The sequence below is a fragment of the Ochotona princeps genome, chromosome 6 (assembly GCF_030435755.1).
Source record: "Ochotona princeps isolate mOchPri1 chromosome 6, mOchPri1.hap1, whole genome shotgun sequence".
Taxonomy (NCBI): Eukaryota; Metazoa; Chordata; class Mammalia; order Lagomorpha; family Ochotonidae; genus Ochotona; species Ochotona princeps.
Window position 1 is genome coordinate 44,416,736 of NC_080837.1, and position 17,970 is coordinate 44,434,705.

General features: G+C 38.3%; 3 protein-coding genes across 5 annotated transcripts in view; all 3 read left to right on the forward strand.

Moving 5' to 3' along the window:
• The window catches only part of LOC131480555 (olfactory receptor 4F15-like), a 67,627-nt gene extending 55,677 nt beyond the window's left edge, over positions 1-11,950 (forward strand). For 2 of the 3 annotated variants that reach the window (XM_058666127.1, XM_058666125.1), the window contains exons 2-3: positions 9,178-9,273; positions 10,917-11,950. In XM_058666127.1, the coding sequence (XP_058522110.1) occupies positions 10,936-11,889 (954 nt within the window). In that variant the 5' untranslated portion in view covers positions 9,178-9,273; positions 10,917-10,935 and the 3' untranslated portion in view covers positions 11,890-11,950. Of the gene's footprint in view, positions 1-7,854; positions 7,972-9,177; positions 9,274-10,916 lie in introns of all 3 variants that reach the window. The other variant, XM_058666126.1, reaches the window with a different exon arrangement.
• LOC131480475 (olfactory receptor 4F3/4F16/4F29-like) lies at positions 1,443-2,448 on the forward strand. Its single transcript, XM_058665386.1, has one exon. It carries the CDS (start codon positions 1,483-1,485, stop codon positions 2,446-2,448), a length of 966 nt encoding a protein of 321 aa, XP_058521369.1. The 5' UTR covers positions 1,443-1,482.
• Positions 11,951-16,469: 4,519 nt separating the features above from the next.
• On the forward strand, positions 16,470-17,452 carry LOC101534435 (olfactory receptor 4F6-like). The gene has a single exon (XM_004578447.3). The coding sequence runs from the start codon at positions 16,496-16,498 to the stop codon at positions 17,450-17,452; it is 957 nt and encodes a 318-aa protein (XP_004578504.2). The 5' UTR covers positions 16,470-16,495.
• Positions 17,453-17,970: the final 518 nt, after the last annotated feature.

The window sequence follows — 17,970 nt, forward strand, 5'->3', positions numbered from 1 at the left end:
ATGGTCACAGAAGAATCATTAACATATTTAAAAAGGTTTGAAAAAGGTGATACCATTTGTAATAAAAACTTTGTTTATTTGATTATCACAAATTAGGAAGAGGTGAGTTGTCATTATATTAAAAACCTACATGGTGGGGGGTGCTTATTAGGTTGAGGTAATAGGACTGCTTAATAAAGAATGATAGAAAATACTTCTTTAGTATTTTTGTTGTCTTTCCCATTGTGGTTAAACTTTTGGGAAAGATTAAATACTACTGAAGAGAAAACCCATTGGGAGAAGAGAACAGGCAAGATCTTAAATATGATTCTTGGTTATGTGGTCAGTAAAGCATGTACAACTGAGAAATGACCAAATGCTTTGAGAATTAGCAGAGTTTCCAGAAGAGTTTAGTGTTACTAAAGCATGCTTTTAATCTTTATAGCAAACAATCATTGATTCTTGCTGTGACCAAGTACTTTTGAAACTTCTCTTAGAGGCCAGAACTATCATTACTCTGTTGAACAGATGAATGAATAATGAGTATAATGTGATTAAGTTTGTTTTTAAAGTTAGAATAAGAGGCAGACAGGAAGTTGAATCAAGTTTAAACTGAGTAGTTTGACTTGTGATTATTTCAAAATTAATATGCTACTTCCATTTTTTTCCCAGATTTTGAACAGAAGAAGTATAAAGTGCACTACATCCAAGACTTTATATTTGGAAACATGAGCAAGATGAAATATTGCTTTAAATTCCAAATATCGTTTTTTTCTGGTGGGAAAGTGGGTTTATTTTTAAAATTTTTATTAATACAAGAACAGATTTCATGTATTTCACAGGTACAACTTGACGATAACCATGCTTTCCTCCCTCCCAGCATCCCTCTCTGAATCCTACTCCTTCTTTTTTTTTAAATTTTTGCAAAAACATAATCTTGGTCCACTTTATATTCACAGATTTAATGCAATTTTTTTGTTTTTCTTGTAGAAAAAAATTGTGTTCAAGGTCAGCCCTTTATGTAACAGAACATACCTGAGAGTAAGTTGAGTTCTGAGTTTAGATCCTTAGTGAAACTCCCAAGTCAGCCTTAAACGTTTGATCACCATATATTAGGTAAGAATATAGGTCCTGTGAGTTAGCCTTGATGTCAAGTCCCAGAATTATTGTATCTCTTTCTTTATTTTTTAAAAAAATGTATTTACTTGAAAGGTAGAGTAACAGAGGGAGAGGGAAAGGAGAGAGAGTGAGCTTCCATCCTCTGATCCACTTTCCAAATGGCTGCAGTGACCTGGGCTGAACTGGGCCCAGAACAGGAGTCAGGAGATTCTTATGGATCTCCCATGTGGGTGCAGGTTCCTAAGAGAAATACACATTCAAGGCTCATGATGGTCAGGCGGGGTGGGGGGGGGGGGCTTTACTGATAGCAACTTCTGTTAAAACTTTTGTTTCTTCCTCTCTTGTGTTCTTCAGATAATCAGGGTGAACTTTCATGTGAGGTTGATGGATAGAGGAAATCACTCAGTGGTGTCTGAGTTTTTGTTGCTGGGACTCACCAGTTCTTGGGAGCTTCAGGTTCTCCTCTTCCTGTTTTTCACGGTATTTTACGTAGCAAGTATGCTGGGAAACCTTCTCATTGTGTTCACCATCATCTCAGACCACCACCTACATTCCCCAATGTACTTTCTGCTGGCGAACCTCTCATTCATTGACACTGGCGTTTGCAGCATTGCCACCCCAAAGATGATTTATGACCTTTTCCGGAAACACAAAGCCATCTCTGTGAAAGGGTGCATCACTCAGATGTTCTTCATTCACGCTGTAGGAGGGACAGAGATGGTGCTGCTCACCGTGATGGCCTATGACCGCTATGTTGCCATCTGCAGGCCCCTGCACTACCTGACCATCATGAGCCTCAGAATGTGTGCTTCCCTTCTGGCTGTTGCTTGGACCATTGGTCTCATCCACTCTGTGGCTCAGCTGGCTTTTGTGGTGAACTTACCCTTCTGTGGTAGCAACCAAATGGATAGCTTTTACTGTGATTTTCCTCGGTTCATCAAGCTTGTGTGTACAGACACATACCAGCTGGAGTTTCTGGTCACCGCCAACAGTGGTTTCATCTCCATGGGCACCTTCTTCATCTTGCTTGTGTCGTACGTCTTCATCCTGCTCACGGTTCGTAAGCACTCTCCGGGCAGTTCTTCCAAGGCCCTCTCCACCCTCTCGGCTCACATCACTGTTGTGGTGTTTTTCTTTGGCCCTTGCATTATTGTCTATGTGTGGCCATTTCCCACCTTGCCCATAGACAAATTTTTAGCTATCTTTGATGCCCTTATCACTCCTTTTATGAATCCTGTCATCTATACTTTCAGAAATAAAGAGATGAAGGTGGCGATGCAGAGGCTGTTTCTTAAAGCTTTAAGTATCCGAAAGAGCTCTTTTATGCACAATCCAGGAAATACAGGTTAATTTTGATTCTTATTAAAAATTAACCTATTTAAGTACTTCACAAATATTTTCAGCTAAATGAATGTTTCAAATGTCCACTGTGAAATCTCCCTATACGGAATCTGTTCTGTCAGGTTTTTTTTGGTGAGCTCCTGCTCTCAGGGTCTTGAGAACACGATGAGGAGTGAATTCAGCCTGGAGATTGCTGTATGTCTGCTCATTACTGAAGTTTTCGATGGTAGTATTTGCTTGAATCACATGTGCCCGGCATGTTTTTCACTTATAGTCGATGTTGGAGAGTTTTTCTGGGCTCTGATCTCAATGAAATATTTTTTCAAGTTCACATAAGTATCTATATTCTTGTCCTTTATCTTAGTGTCTGAATATTTAAAAAGTAAACAAAATGAAGATAATTGCCTCACTAAGTTTGAAAATTTGGAGCTTTTTGCATCTGAATGTGCTCACTCAGATTTTAGCTGGAATTAAGATTTTAGATGTAGTTAGAACTGGAAAGTGAAATTTAGAATAATTCACAAGCATTCATTTCAGAAGATGTTTAGAGAACAGAAGGTGAATATTCCTACACAACTCAGTGTGTATGAAAATTGTTTTTACTCCAACTACTTGCTAATTGGTAGTGATTATTTCTATATGGTAAGGAAAACTATATGAATGGTAAATGATTATGAATGGATTGAATATTTGGAGCTAAAAATAGAAGGTTAGATTTATGAATAAATGAATGAGAATTCAAAAGACTTGCATGAACCAATTTATAACTAAATAAAAGCAAATATAAGTTGTAAAATTATGAAAGAAAATGCATTGTAAAACTGTATAAATGAGCAGATATAAATCTGTAGTGATGAATCCATTAGAATTTAACATGATAAAATATATAGTTATTATAATCTATTAGTTTAGAAGTACTAGAATTCTATTGACGAGCATATCTTACTTTCACTTACCAGTTGAGAAAGAGCAGGTTTCATATGAATATGTTATTGTTCAAGTGTGGGCCACACAGTCTGTTCAAAAAACTATTGCTATCATGAGTCCCGAATGATCCATAGGAATTCTTGTGATTATTGTTATTAAAGAATTGGAAGAATAATGTGAAATCCAGAGATGAGTACTTGCGGTAGAGCCTTTTTTCCTTTCTGTGAACACTCCGCCTCTGAATCTCAGCGAAAGGTCTGTTATATTTGAGATAGTTGTAGCATTCCTCTTTTGTAGTCCTTGCTGCCATGTATTAACAGTCCTGCACTGAATGTTGCAGGCCTTGAAATATCTTCCCCAGTTTCCAAAGACAGTCCTGAATTCTGTGTTGAATTCCAGATGACGTAAGTTGAAAGAGAAACTGCACATTAACATTTTTATTGAAATTGTTGCTTTAAAATTTTTTATTTATTCAAAAGACAGAATGACTTCTTTTTTCTTTTTTCATTCTAAGAGGAAGTCTCTGAGAGAGATTTTCCATCTACTGGCTTACTCTCCAAATGGCTGCAGTGGCGGGTTTAGGTCAGGCTGAAGCCAGGAATTGGGAATTCCTCCCTGGCCTCCAGCATGGGTGGTGGTGGCCCAGTACTTCAGTCATCACCTGCTGGAGAGAGGAGCAGTGACTCAGACCTGCATGTTGCTGTCACAGGAGGTGGGTTATTCTACTGTGACAGAACATTGGTCTTATAAACTTGTTGTTTTCCCTTAGAAATATATTTTTCTACATTTCTTCCTTAGAGCATTGACGCTGTTGAAACTTTTCAAGTTAGAACCCTGAAAGATATTTAGATTCTGTTATCAACTACCAGAATCTCATTTAGTATGCTCCTCCCGCCCTCGGTTTTTAAAAATATTGCTTGTTTTTCATCTACTTGAAAGACTGAGAGAGAAGAGAATCTGCATCCACTGATTTATTCTTGAACAGCCAGGGCTGGGCCAAGCCAACGCCAGGAGCCAGGAGCCAGGAGCCAGGAGCCAGGAGCCAGGAGCCAGGAGCCAGGAACTCTGTCTGGATCTTTCATGTTCGAGCCCAAATAAATAGGTCATGTTCTGTTGCTTTCTCAGGTGCATCAGCAGGGAGGTGGATTGGAAATGGAGGAGCCAGGACTTGAGCTGGTACCCATCACAGGTGACAGTTTAACTTGAAATGCCACCATGGCCATCCCTAAAACTTAGAACTTTATGTGTATCTCACACATGGGTGGCAGGGCCCCAAGTACTTGAGCCATCATGTGAGGCTTCCTGGCATGCATAGCAGGAAGTTGTATTGGTAGCAGGGAAGTTGGGATCCTAACCTGCACTGTGGTAAGGGCACTACAAGTAGCAGTTTATCTTGCTTGGAAGACTATCTAGTCTTCGATATTTTGTGTGTTTTCCTCTTCCTTTCCCCTTCAGCACCCTGTTCTTAGACTCTACTCTCTTATTCTTCACCTCCTAATTGGTATCTGGGCATTGATTCTTCTCTTCCCTCCAGATTCTGTCTCATAATGCCTTTCCTTAATGTGAATCTCACGATACGACTGTCCTCAGAAACTGCCCCGCATACAAGACTGGACTTTCCCTTCTCCATATTTCTTGCATAGGATTGGTGAAATCTTGATGTTTGCATTACTACTTATATAGATCATGTTTTTGGTGAAACATGTAAACTCATAAGTACCAAAATTGGATGTTTCTAGCATGAATGATGTTCTTCAAAAGCTAATAGTTCTGGTACCTATCATAGCATAGCATAACCCAAAGTACTTTAGATTCCTGGATGGGGCTTGAGAAGACAGGAATATGAACTTCATTTGACTGATTGTTGGGATGTGGCACCCTTGTGAGGTCTGAAGGGAGGCTTGCTGCTGTTGAGTGCATTGGGAATGCAGAAATCTGGAGGAAAGTTTGTGAAAATCACCCCTTTGGGCTGAGCTTGAGCTGACTTAGTGCCAGCAATGCCATGGGTAGACATCATGCCATTAATAGCATCATCCCAGAATCCATACACTTATCTTCATTTTACAGCTGTGGTTTGAAGGAAACCAACATCCTGGGAGAAAAAGGATTTGATAATCTAATAACATTTTCAACCTTCAGTTTGAATCTACAAATCTTCAGAGCCACAGGAGAGAGTAAACCTGCCTTTTCCAATGAGTATTTGGAAATAGGAATTTTTTTTGACTTTGACTTTAGTGCTTTATCTCCCAAGAAACTTGAGAGCGTTTCAGCTGTTTGTTTCTTCTAAAATTTTTACTTTTTATTTATGTATTTTAGAGGCAGAGATAGATAAATGGAATGGGAGAGAGGGATAGGGAGAAGAGACAGACATCTCCCATTTAATAATTCATTTACCTTAGAATGGCTATCACCTCTCCCCAGTTAGAATGACTGTCATCTCAATCTGAAAGGATAGTAAATGCCAGGGAAATGTAGAGAAAAGCTGTGCTAACACACTGGGGTGGGAATATTAACTGCTACTATAACCAAGTGGAAGATGGTATGCAGATTCCTTGAAAACTGAAAACAGATCTTCTGTATGACCAGCTATCCCATTCCCAGGAATATACTCAAAGTAAGTGGAATTAGCATTTGAGAGAGTTACCGGTATTCCCATGTTAACAGTAATTCAATGGTCAGGACATTGAAACAATCTTGATGTCCATCAGCTGATTCCTGGATAAAGGAATATAACTCAACCATAGAAAAGATTGAAATCTGGACTTCAGTCATGAAAGTATGCAGTTTGAGATCATTATTAGTGAAATAAGCCTGACCCCTAAAGACAAATATCATGTTTTCTCTTACTTGTGGTTAATGTTGTCTTGTCTTTGGATTTGGTGAATGTTTGTGACCATTGTGTATAATCCTGATGAACAGTGGTCTTTCACTTTTTGGTTGTTGGACTTTTTTATTTAGTGACCATTAAGCCTTTGACTATAAAGTAACTTACATACATATTATGTCAAAAGTTAGAGGTCGGGGGGGAGAAAGAGGAGTAAGGGAGGAAAGGAAGTATAGTTATTCTTAAAATTGTATTCATGAACTTCTTTATATCTGTTCTATTTATATTAATAAAATGTAATAAAAATTCACTTATTTATTTTTGTTAATACTTGAAAGCCAGTAATAGATAAACGAGGGTAGCAGGGAGAGAAAGGGAGAGATAAGAGATAGCTTTTATTTATTTATTTGTTTTTTTAAAAGATTTATTTATTTTATTACAAAGTCAGATATACAGAGAGGAGAGACAGAGAGGAAGATCTTCCATCCGATGATTCACTCCCCAAGTGAGCCGCAATGGGCCGGTGCTGTGCCACTCTGAAGCCAGGAACCAGGAACCTCCTCCGGGTCTCCCACGCGGGTGCAGGGTCCCAATGCATTGGGCCATCCTCCACTGCTTTCCCAGGCCACAAGCAGGGAGCTGGATGGGAAGTGGAGCTGCTGGAATTAGAACCGGTGCCCATATGGGATCCCGGGGCGTTGAAGCGAGGACTTTAGCCGCTAGACCATGCTGCCGGGCCCGAGATAGCTTTTATTTAACAGTTTATTTGCAAATGTCTCTAATAGTCAGGGTCCTACAAGGCTAAAGTTAGGAGGCTGGAAATCAATCCTGGTCTCCCACATGGGTGGCAGGGAGCCAAGTACTTGAACCATCACATTCTGCCTTCCACGTTGTGTGTCTGCAAGAAGCTGGAATCATCCACGTTGTGTGTCTGCAAGAAGCTGGGATCAGAAGCAGACATTCTGACATGGAATGTGTCATCTTAACTGGCCAAATGTCTGCCTGTACTGTCCTTGTTAGGAGGATGGAGTTTAGATCAGTGTAGTTAGAATCTCACTGTCTTGAGAGCCAGTCAGACCAAAGATCGAACATTATGTTTCAACAGATACGTTTTCCTCCAGATTTATTGAAGTGCCCAACATATGTGATTAATATAGAAAACATATTAAGCATAAATAATGCATACAATAAAGTTTTGATGTATTTCTATACATATAGGCAGATCATCATCATAATATGTAAGAGAATGATACAAAACATGAAAGTTACCAAAAATTCCTTCATAAAGGATCATCACTGCTAAAATTTCCAAATTAAAAGCAGATTTTACAATTTTGTATAAATGCCTTTTTTCTGTGTATAAATCCTATGTTATGAAATATAATTATATGTTAATATGGCTTTATATCTTGTTTTTCAACCATATTGATACAATGCAGATATCTTTCTATTATTAAACACTTAATCATATTATTACATTTTTTTGGAGATTTTATTTGAAGGGCAGATTTGTAGAGAGAGGAGGAGACATATGGAGAGAGATCTTTCATCTGCTGGTTTACTCCTCAAATGGCTACAATGGCTGGAGCTTGGCTGAGGCCAGGAGCCCAGAGTTTCTTCTGGGTCTCCCATGTAGGTGAGAACTTGGTCTTCTGCTTTTCCAGGCACATTAGTGGAGAGCTGGATCAGAAACGGAGCAACTGAGACTTGAACTGGCAACTCTATGGGATGCCATCATCACAAGTTGCAGCCTTACCTGCTACACCATAACAGTGGCCCAAGTTTCTTCAATTTTCATAAAATTCTTTGAATTTTTGGCATTTTAATATATGGAATTATTTAATATGTATAATATACATTGTCTAACATAATACCTATGATTATATAATTTCTTCAGGTTTCTAATTTTGGGGGGCTTTATTATTGAAGTTTGCTTAGATTTTTGTTAGAGTGCATCATCTATACTACTTCCAACTTTGTGTAATTTCCTGTGGTACAATGTATAGTCACATAAATAGTTTCTGTGGGTGCTTGGAAAGAAGGCATGGATTCTGTTTTAGGCTTCAGTTCTAGTTATTACTATGATCTATGTATTTTACATTCATACCTTTTTGTTCTCCTTATCTTTTGTGATGCAGTTTTAGCTTCTTCTGTTGGCTTCCTAGGATTCTGGATGGCAATTTCCCCAATGAATTAAATCATATTGATATTGTATTTCTCTGAGGAATCATTTGGTCAGCATTCCCCTGTGTGCCAGTTAGCTCTAACTCTCACCATAACAGCACTTTTATGCTTGTTTGTGCTTGAATTATTAGTAATCACACTTGGAGGAAGGGTGGATATAATCAAGTCTACTCACAGCTTTGGCATTGGAGTGAGTTGATTGCAAATACAGAAACAGCTTAGGGATATTGTTGTACAATGTTGAAGTCTCCAAGCGCCAGTGTTGAACAGATGAATGTGTCAACAGTATGGCTGCCAAAAGGAATCAATTGAACGTTCCTTTGAAGCAGCTCGGTTGAGCTTAATGAGAAAGAACCAATACAAATGGAAAGGAATAGGACTTAAAATGGAGAACTGAGATTTCCTTTCTTTAAGAAACAAACAAACAAACAAACCTCATTACTATTCAAGATTAAGATCCAACATAGGGAATTACAGTAGTTAAGAGGTGGTCCTGTGGGTGGGGATAGAGTCTGTCTTGCTTTGGGACTGGCCTTTACTTCATTCTTGACATGAAGACAGAGCATCTTTGTCTTTTCTGTTCATTAGAATGGTGAGAACTGAGGATTTCATGTGGATCAAGACAATGGATGTCTGGGAACCCAACTGGGGTGCTTTGAGCTGCAGGTATCTCATGGATTTGTCTTTTCCTACCATGTTTACTTAGAAAGCCAGATGAATTACAGATGTATTTAGAGTATGTTAAGAAGCCCAGGTACATGTGAATACTTGAAGACAAAGCTGCTTTCTCTTCTCTCACTTAGATGTCCCGAGGATGCTGAGGCACCCAGTGAGAAACTGAAGTGTGTAACACAATTGGAAAGTCGGGAGAAAAGAGCCAAGTATTTTCTACAGACTGGGTAAGAGACAGACCAGACCACCAGTGTCAGTTCTGTCATTTACTTTTGCTATTTGTTTCCCCTCTCTGTTGATTTCCATTTTGACTAAATGTAAAAACAAGTCAAAAATAGAAACTTCATAGATATCAGTGAAGATAGTGTATGTAAAGGAGTAATTGTGGTTTCTTACACAGATAGCCACTCTGTTTTATTTTGGCTATCAATATTTTCATTGATAGCTCATCAACTACTGCTCCAAACTTGTAGATATTTCCTGAGTATTTCAGTAGTTCTTTAAGCTCTGACATGAAGCTGTAGATTGAATTGAATTAGATCCAACTATTAAATTGCTGCATCAGCTCTGATGGTAGCTCTCAACTACTACTGCATGGCATCATGTTTATGGATATTTCTTTTGCTTCAGAATCTAATGCTCTACTGTTTAATTCAACATTTCAACATTTTTAGGTGGTGCATCTTTCATTATTTACATCTTTTGTATGGACTACAATCTAAAATCCATAAGGGTTGTGAATGCTTTAATACCTCAGTAAGTCCACAGTCTGCTGTGTAGGCATCTAGTAAATGTTTCCTGACTGATTACACATCGTCTGGTAAAGGCCAAAATAAACGATTCAACAAGCTTATAGTAATACATTGAGTTGTAAAATGAATATGGAAGAGGGAGATGGAAATGAAGAGAAGGGTTTCTATGGGTTATGAGATTGACAACCATCCAAACAAGGGACAAGGTTGTGAAGATGGTTGTAATCCAGTGCAGAGGGTATCATCATGATTGTGAACTTCATTACATACTGGAATAGCCTTGTCTTATAGGATAATAGAAGTGTTGGACCTGGAAGGATCAGTTAACATCATCTGCTTCAGTCTATTTAAAAAATGATTAAACTGAATTCAAGAAAAGTGTCAAGAATGGAGTGGGTAGGAGAGAAAACTTAAGCTTTCATGAACTCAGGGAAGATTTGAATTTCCTCCTTCTGATTTCAGGAATAAAGTTATGACCTACAAGCCATGAAAAGTTAATATAATAATATAATATTTCATTGGTATCAATCACATGGAATTTTATTTGTTAATTTGCATTAACTTTAACCATGGTAAGTTTCTGCAACATAAATCTCTCCTAACTCTGCCATACGCTCAGCTTTATGGCCACTTCTTTGCCTGACGGGCTGCAAAAGTGGACAGGATTTCCATATTCTCTTCTCTTCTTATCAGAAAAAAGCCATTGATACGGTTTGATCAGAGTATAGTAACAGAAAACTAAACCTGAATGTATAATAATGAGGGAGTGATAGGGATGTTTAGGGAACTCCTTGGGCAGGAGCAACAAGCTGTGAGAGAGAAAACAATCTTGATATTATTTCAGGAATTCCTATCTCTCTCATGGCCCTTGATCTGGTGTAGCATTTCTCTTTAGCTAGTCTGGGGAATTAGAAGAAGTGTTTTGTAGTTATAAATTATGGCCTGTTTCCTGAAGGACAATTTAGAGGTTAAGTAGAGGAGGCTTGGATTTGTGATATAAGGTCATACACACACACACACACACACACACACACACCCCTTTTTTTCTTCACAGTTTGAAACTCATGCAGGTAGGGATTCACTCAAGGCTTGGGTTTTCTGTTTATTTTCTTTTTCAGGTCATGTTAGAGTTAGTTAATGCTCACACAGCCAATGGACAGAGCCAACCACTCAACAGTATCTGAATTTGTGTTCTTGGGACTCTCTAATTCATGGGAGATTCAAGTTCTTCTTTTCCTCTTTTCCTGTGTGTTCTACATGGCGAGTCTGATGGGCAACCTCCTCATTGTGTTCTCTGTGGCCTCTGACTCTAACTTGCACTCTCCCATGTACTTCCTGCTGGCCAACCTCTCCCTTCTTGATCTGGGGATTTGTTCTATTGCAGCCCCCAAAATGATCTATGATCTTTTCAGAGAGCACAAAGTGATCTCTTTTGGGGGTTGTATAACTCAGATCTTCTTCATTCATGCTATTGGGGGCACAGAAATGGTGCTGCTGATAGCCATGGCCTTTGACAGGTATGTAGCCATATGTAAGCCTCTGCACTACTTGACTATCATGAGTCCAAGAATGTGCATTTTCATTTTGATTGCTGCCTGGACCCTTGGCCTCATCCACTCAGTGGCCCAGCTGGCTTTTGTTGTGGATTTACCCTTTTGTGGCCCAAATATATTGGACAGTTTTTACTGTGATCTCCCTCAGCTCATCAAACTTGCTTGCACAGAGACCAATAGATTGGAGTTCATGGTCACAGCCAACAGTGGACTCATCTCTGTGGGATCCTTCTGCATATTAATTATTTCTTATGTCTTCATTCTGGTTACTGTTCGAAAACACTCCTCAGGTGGTTTGTCCAAGGCTCTCTCTACTTTGTCAGCTCATGTCACTGTGGTGGTTTTATTCTTTGGGCCGTTGATCTTTTTCTACACCTGGCCCTTTCCCTCATCACACCTGGACAAATTTCTCGCTATCTTTGATGCAGTTCTCACTCCTTTTCTGAATCCAGTTATCTATACTTTGAGAAACATGGAGATGAAATCAGCAATGAAGAAACTTTGCCATCAGCTTGTGCATTACAGAAAGTTGTCCTAAACAATCTAAAGCTAAACGAAAGTGTGGATTGACATTCAGTGAAAATTTGAAAGTCACCAAAATTGTAGATCTCTGTTAGTTTTGTGTCTTAGGCTATATTTAGGCATCTACCATGCTATTGTGCATCTCAAGTATCCCAATCAACAAGGATAAAAAGAATGAACATTGGACCCCTCTGTATTTCAGAATCCGTGATGGGAGATGTTTAACATAAAGTCTTGAATGTTTATGATAACTGTGCAGTATTTTTACCTTTCAAAAAAAAATAAGCTAACAAGTGCTTTCTGTTCATGCTCCTTATAATTCCTATGTACTATGTTTCAACCTTCGATTTCTAATATTAACCCAGTTTACCACTTTTAATAGTCTCCTGCCTCTAAAGGTGCCAAATGGAGAAAATATTAAACGATTTAGTTCTGAAAATCAGCGTGTCATTTCTTTTCAGCGTTACATTTTCCCTGTTTTGGTTGTATAAAATTTGAATATTTATGTGTGCAAGAGAGAGAGAGAGATTAAGAGAGAGAGAATGAGAGAGAGCTAGTGGTCCCTTCAATTACCTGGGTTTATTTTGTGTGCTTGCAATAGCTGAAGTCAGAAGCTGGAACTCACTCTGGATTTTCCACATGAATGGCGGGAACCCAGTAAATGAGTGGTCACCATGGCCTCCTAGAACTCGCATCAGCAGAAAGCTGAATTCAAAACCTGGAGCTGGGTGCTGACTCAGGCACTTGAGAGTGGACCACACTAGCTAGACTCACTGCCAGTCTCATTTTCCTTATTTTAGATTGATTAAGGTCTTGTCCTCAAACCTTTTACTAAAATGCCATCATACATAACTAGTTTGAATTTTTGCTCTGCCTTTAGTGTGTGCTTGCTTCTTACACTCTTTGAGTTTTAAAGGAAAAATATATTGAAATATCATGTAATTAAGAAACTGGTTTCCTTATTTTTGACTCAGAAACAAAATATTTATACTGACTTGTTGATTTGGATCCTTGAGTCTTCCACTAACTGATTAAACTGGTAGATTTCTTTTTTTTAAACCCATATTATTAATTTTTAAAAAAGTTTTATTTTAGTTGGAAGTCAAAGTTACAGAGAGACAGGCCAAAGTCTTCCATCTGTTCTTCTCACTTCCCAAATGGTCATGAGAGTCAGAGCTAGACTGGCCCGAGTCTGGGAGTCAGGAGTTTCTTCTGGGTCTCTCACATGGGTGCAGTGGCCCAAGGATTTGAGCCATCCTCTGCTGTTTTCCCAGGCCATAAGCATCAGAGAGCTGGATGGGAAGTTGAGCAGCAGCCAGGACACAAACTGACACCCAAGTGGGATGCCAGTGCCACAGGTGGAGGATTAGCCTACATGCTACCACACTGGCCCTTTGCATCATCTTTTTAATTCCATCTTTCCATGAACTTTAAATTTTAATTATTTTATATTTAAAATTTTATGTTTAATATTTTCCACACAGTTGAGAGGTATGAACCCCCGTGTGGGTCACTGATAAGGGTGGGGAGGCTGGGTTTCCATTGCCTTTCTATATATGAATTCAGTGATAGCAGAAGAGACATCAGAGGTGATTACTTTCTAAGTGGACATCAGTTTCGTGTGATTATTTGTTGTTTCCAAGTTCTTTCTTTGTCTGAAACCTAAAAAGAACTTCCTAGAACTAAGTCTAGATTGTTTGATAACTGAATAAATTTATTATTACCATTCCTCTCATATCCTTGGCTTTTATTTATGTCACTTACTAAAACATCACACTTAAACAGCATTCTTCTTTCAATATTGCTACTTTGTTGAACACTTTAAATGTCATTTACCCACTGTTTTTCTTAGTGTCACCAAGATGTGGTAGTTATGTTAAATAATATTTTCATTTCCCTGTGTGCTAGACTGCATTATATAGTCTATGAGAAAATATTTATGTATGTGTAGACCTAAATACCTATTTGCTTTGTATTTTGCATGGAGTTTGCCTTATATCAGAAAGCACATATGGTATTTGTCCTTCCAGGACTGTCTTATTTCACTGAATATAATCACCTCCATTTGGGACTGTCCAACTGAACTTAGTTCACATTGTAGATTTATGAGTATGTAAAATATTATTGAGTTAAGCTGTTTTGTTATACAGCAATAGTGAACTGATAAAAAATACTCTACATAGAATTTATCAATAACCCTTTCACTGACTCAATTGTTCGTGACTTGCCTTGTCTCATTTCTGCTAGTGTTTCGAGTTCATCCTTTGTGCTGCTCTTGTAAGAACTGGTTTATCTTTATCATACACGTTATAAAGAATGAGGTAACTGTCGCCTGGACAGCTGTGCATCTCCAATTCCCTCCAACTTAGTTATTCTTTCTTAGGAGACATGGATCACATGGCAGCTGGCACAGTAGGGCTTCTTTTTCTATCTTTGTCTTTCTATGTTTTCCTTCTGTGAACATTTTAAGTTTATTTTCACTTTCTGGAAAATGTATGTTTTCATTTTTATGGGGTTTCTTCCTTCATAAATCAGAAAAATAAGTAGGTAAAAAGAAAAAAAAGAAGACGTGGTTTCACCCCAAATCTTTCTTCTTCCTCCCCTCAAATGTCCGTTATTGTCTTTCTGCTTTGATTGTGGTGACCAAATTTCTGTGGTCCTAAGAAACAATTCCCTTGGCCAAATGAATTCATGGCAGTAATCCCAGGACTACTCAGCAGCAAAGTAACTTTTTAGTGCTGTTAATTATCTACCTTTTCCTCTATGGTATTACATATGATTTTAAAAAAAGATCGAGTGCCAATAACATCTCAAGGAACAGAGTTCTGTTTCGTGGTTCTCTAACTGCATGACAATCTCAACACTGGTTCAAGAAAATTAGATGGATGAAAGCTATCTTGAATGATGAATGGAACTTCAAGTGGAAATACCCAGAGCAATGAGAGGGAGAATTTAACCAGAGGAAGAAAATCAACAGTTTTCAAACAGGAAAATTGCAATAAATTAGCCAGTAACTAAAACGTGGGAAACAACAGGATGCATAGACTCAACTATAATCTCTTGTCCCATGTTGCAGATGTTATTGTAATGGTATTTGTACAGGTATGTGTTGATGGCCAGGCAAAGAATCAAGTAGGGGTGGAAGAACCGAGTCCCATCAGAGCTAAATGGGAAGAGTTTTGGACAATAGTAAAGAAATTAGCTTTGATTTCTTTAGGCTTTCTTTACAAAATTTTAAATTGATGCAATAAAATTGATGCAATGTGCAAATTCATGGGACACAGTGTGATGCTTTGATATGTGTGGAGAGCAATAATAATAATCTCTTCAGGTACAAAATTCTTTCTTCGTTATTGTCTAGCTTTGGTATATGATGATTTGATGTATATGATGTATATGATGATTTCCGCAGCCACACCCAGGGCACAGCCATGGGAGCTCTGCAGTAAAAGCAGCATGGTTTAATGGAAATCATCTGAACTGATGAACCAGGCCCAAACACATCTCCTGAGGTTGCGGCATGGTTTCTTTAGCTTACAGGAGTCTTTCCCTCTCTCTGGACCTTTATTTCTCCAACTCTAAGATAAAGGTACTGGACATTCCTAGAAAAGCTTTCTTTTGGTCATGACAATCAACAGCCCTCTTTGGGTCTTCCTGCATTGATAGTGCTAAGACCTACCTTTTTGGGAGCAGGCAGCGCCAGTGCTCATTCTTTCCATCTCTTCTACATTCTGAATAGTGTCCTGAGATCTTTCTTCCTTTCTCAAGAACAGACTAGTGGATACATTTCTATGATGAAAAAAATTTCCAAAAATAATCCAAACTCTCTTTACCTCTTTCCAAGACTTTTATAATGTACAGTAAATCTAATTTAAATTCAACTATAAGCCCCTGGTATTTTTCTATTTTGGTATGCATTTACTTAGTTGTGAAGGAGGTAGAAGAGCTCATGTACATGCAGATGGGGCCATTTCTAAATGCTCTGATATTCCCCTTTGTTTATTTTACTTGAGATTTAGGACTCTTCATTCTCATTCTGTCACCTCTTTTGCTTGCTGTCTCATGTTTTCCTGACTCCTTACTCAGAATCTTCTCCACAGCACCCATGATTATGCCACTTTTCTCTACTTCCTGTGGTGAATGCCATCTCTGTCATCCTTTATTCCTCTGTTTCTTGCCCTTTTAAAATAAATTTATCTCTTAAGGCCTTAAAATAACACACAGATACTTGGAAGAACTTGACAGAATGAGTATGTTGAGGAATGTCTAAATTATGAAACTCACTATCATTTAAGGATTTCACATACTTTATAAAAATATACCTGAAGCTTACTGTCATAATTGAGATATGATTGTAAAATAATACTAAAAAATACAACAGAACTACATATCCAAAACGTGAAAAGATTATTTTCTTTTTGTTAGACTTTTGACTGTCAGATACATAAACAGAAGCACATGAATTGCTTTAAAATAAAAATTGTCTCTAAAGATTAGCCTAATTTCCTGACAACTTTTAAATTTCCTGTGATTTTGTCAATATCCATACCACCTGTCCTGACTTAGTTTTTCGTAATTCTTCCTTCTCAGGTCGCTGAGAGTGCTCACTGCTGACAGAGGCCATGGGTGATGCCAACCACTCAATGGTGTCTGTGTTTGTGTTTCTGGGACTCTCTGACTCCTGGGAGATCCAGCTTCTCCTCTTTCTCTTTTCCTCTGTGTTCTATGTGGCAAGTCTGATGGGAAATCTTCTCATTGTGCTAACTGTGACTTTTGACACGCATCTGCAGTCTCCCATGTACTTCCTGTTGTCCAACCTTTCCATCATTGATGTAGTATTTAGCTCCTCCACAGCTCCCAAGATGATTTATGACATCTTCAGGAGGCGCAAAGCCATTTCTTTTGGGGGCTGTATAGTTCAGATCTTTTTTATTCATGCTGTCGGGGGCACTGAAATGGTGCTGCTCATAGCCATGGCTTTTGACCGCTACGCTGCCATCTGTAAGCCTCTGCACTATGTGACCATAATGAGCCCCCGCAGGTGCACTTTGTTTTTAGTTGCCGCCTGGCTCATTGGCCTGATTCACTCAGTGACTCAGTTGGCTTTTGTGGTAGATTTGCCTTTCTGTGGCCCTAATGAACTGGACAGCTTTTTTTGTGACCTTCCTCGATTTATTAAACTTGCATGCGTAGAGACTGACAAGTTGGGATTCATGGTTACAGCCAACAGTGGATTTATTTCTGTGGCTTCCTTCTTAATGCTGATCATTTCTTATGTTTTTATCTTGGTGACTGTTCAGAAAAAATCCTTGGGTGGTTTATCCAAGGCCCTCGCCACTTTGTCAGCCCACATCACTGTGGTGGTTTTGTTTTTTGGGCCGTTGATCTTCTTCTACATGTGGCCATTTCCCACAACACATCTGGATAAATTCCTTGCCATCTTTGATGCAGTTATCACTCCTTTCCTGAATCCAGTCATCTATACGTTTAGGAATAAAGAAATGAAGATGGCAATGAGAAGATTATGCATTCAGTTTGTGAATTACAGTAAAATATCTAAAAATAATAAGTGTATATAAACATGGAAATATGTTAGAATTTTGAATGGATTCTGTGCTAATGAGCCCGTTAAATTTATCAAGAATGTAACTATATACTAATATGTGATATGTGATGTGTGCTCTTTTTTGTCTTCCCGGACTTAGTTGTGATTGATGCATTTCTTGACTGTTGGTACAGGGGACTTAAAGACTAAAGGACACAGCGGCTCTCATTTCACTAGTGACCTTACTTCTGTATTAGTATCAAATATATTAACTATAAATGGTAAACAACCCATTTTGAAAGTCAGTGTATGTATGTTATTCATTTTGTATTTTTTCCCATTTTAAGCAGACTATCTTATTTTAAAGATAACTATTACATTTTATTTCCCTCAGTCTGAATTACTATTCAGTTGTTTTGTTTTATATCTTTTCTTTAACTCTTTGCTTTTTAGCTATATATTTCCTAATACAGCTTTCCCCAAGTCTTTTTTTTTAAAAGATTTATTTACTTTATTACAAAGTCAGATATACAGAGAGGAGAAGAGACAGAG

Coding starts and splice junctions, on each gene's coding strand:
- LOC101534435 (XM_004578447.3), top strand. CDS start 16,496: ATGGGTGATGCCAACCACTCAATGGTGTCTGTGTTTGTGTTTCTGGGA.
- LOC131480475 (XM_058665386.1), top strand. CDS start 1,483: ATGGATAGAGGAAATCACTCAGTGGTGTCTGAGTTTTTGTTGCTGGGA.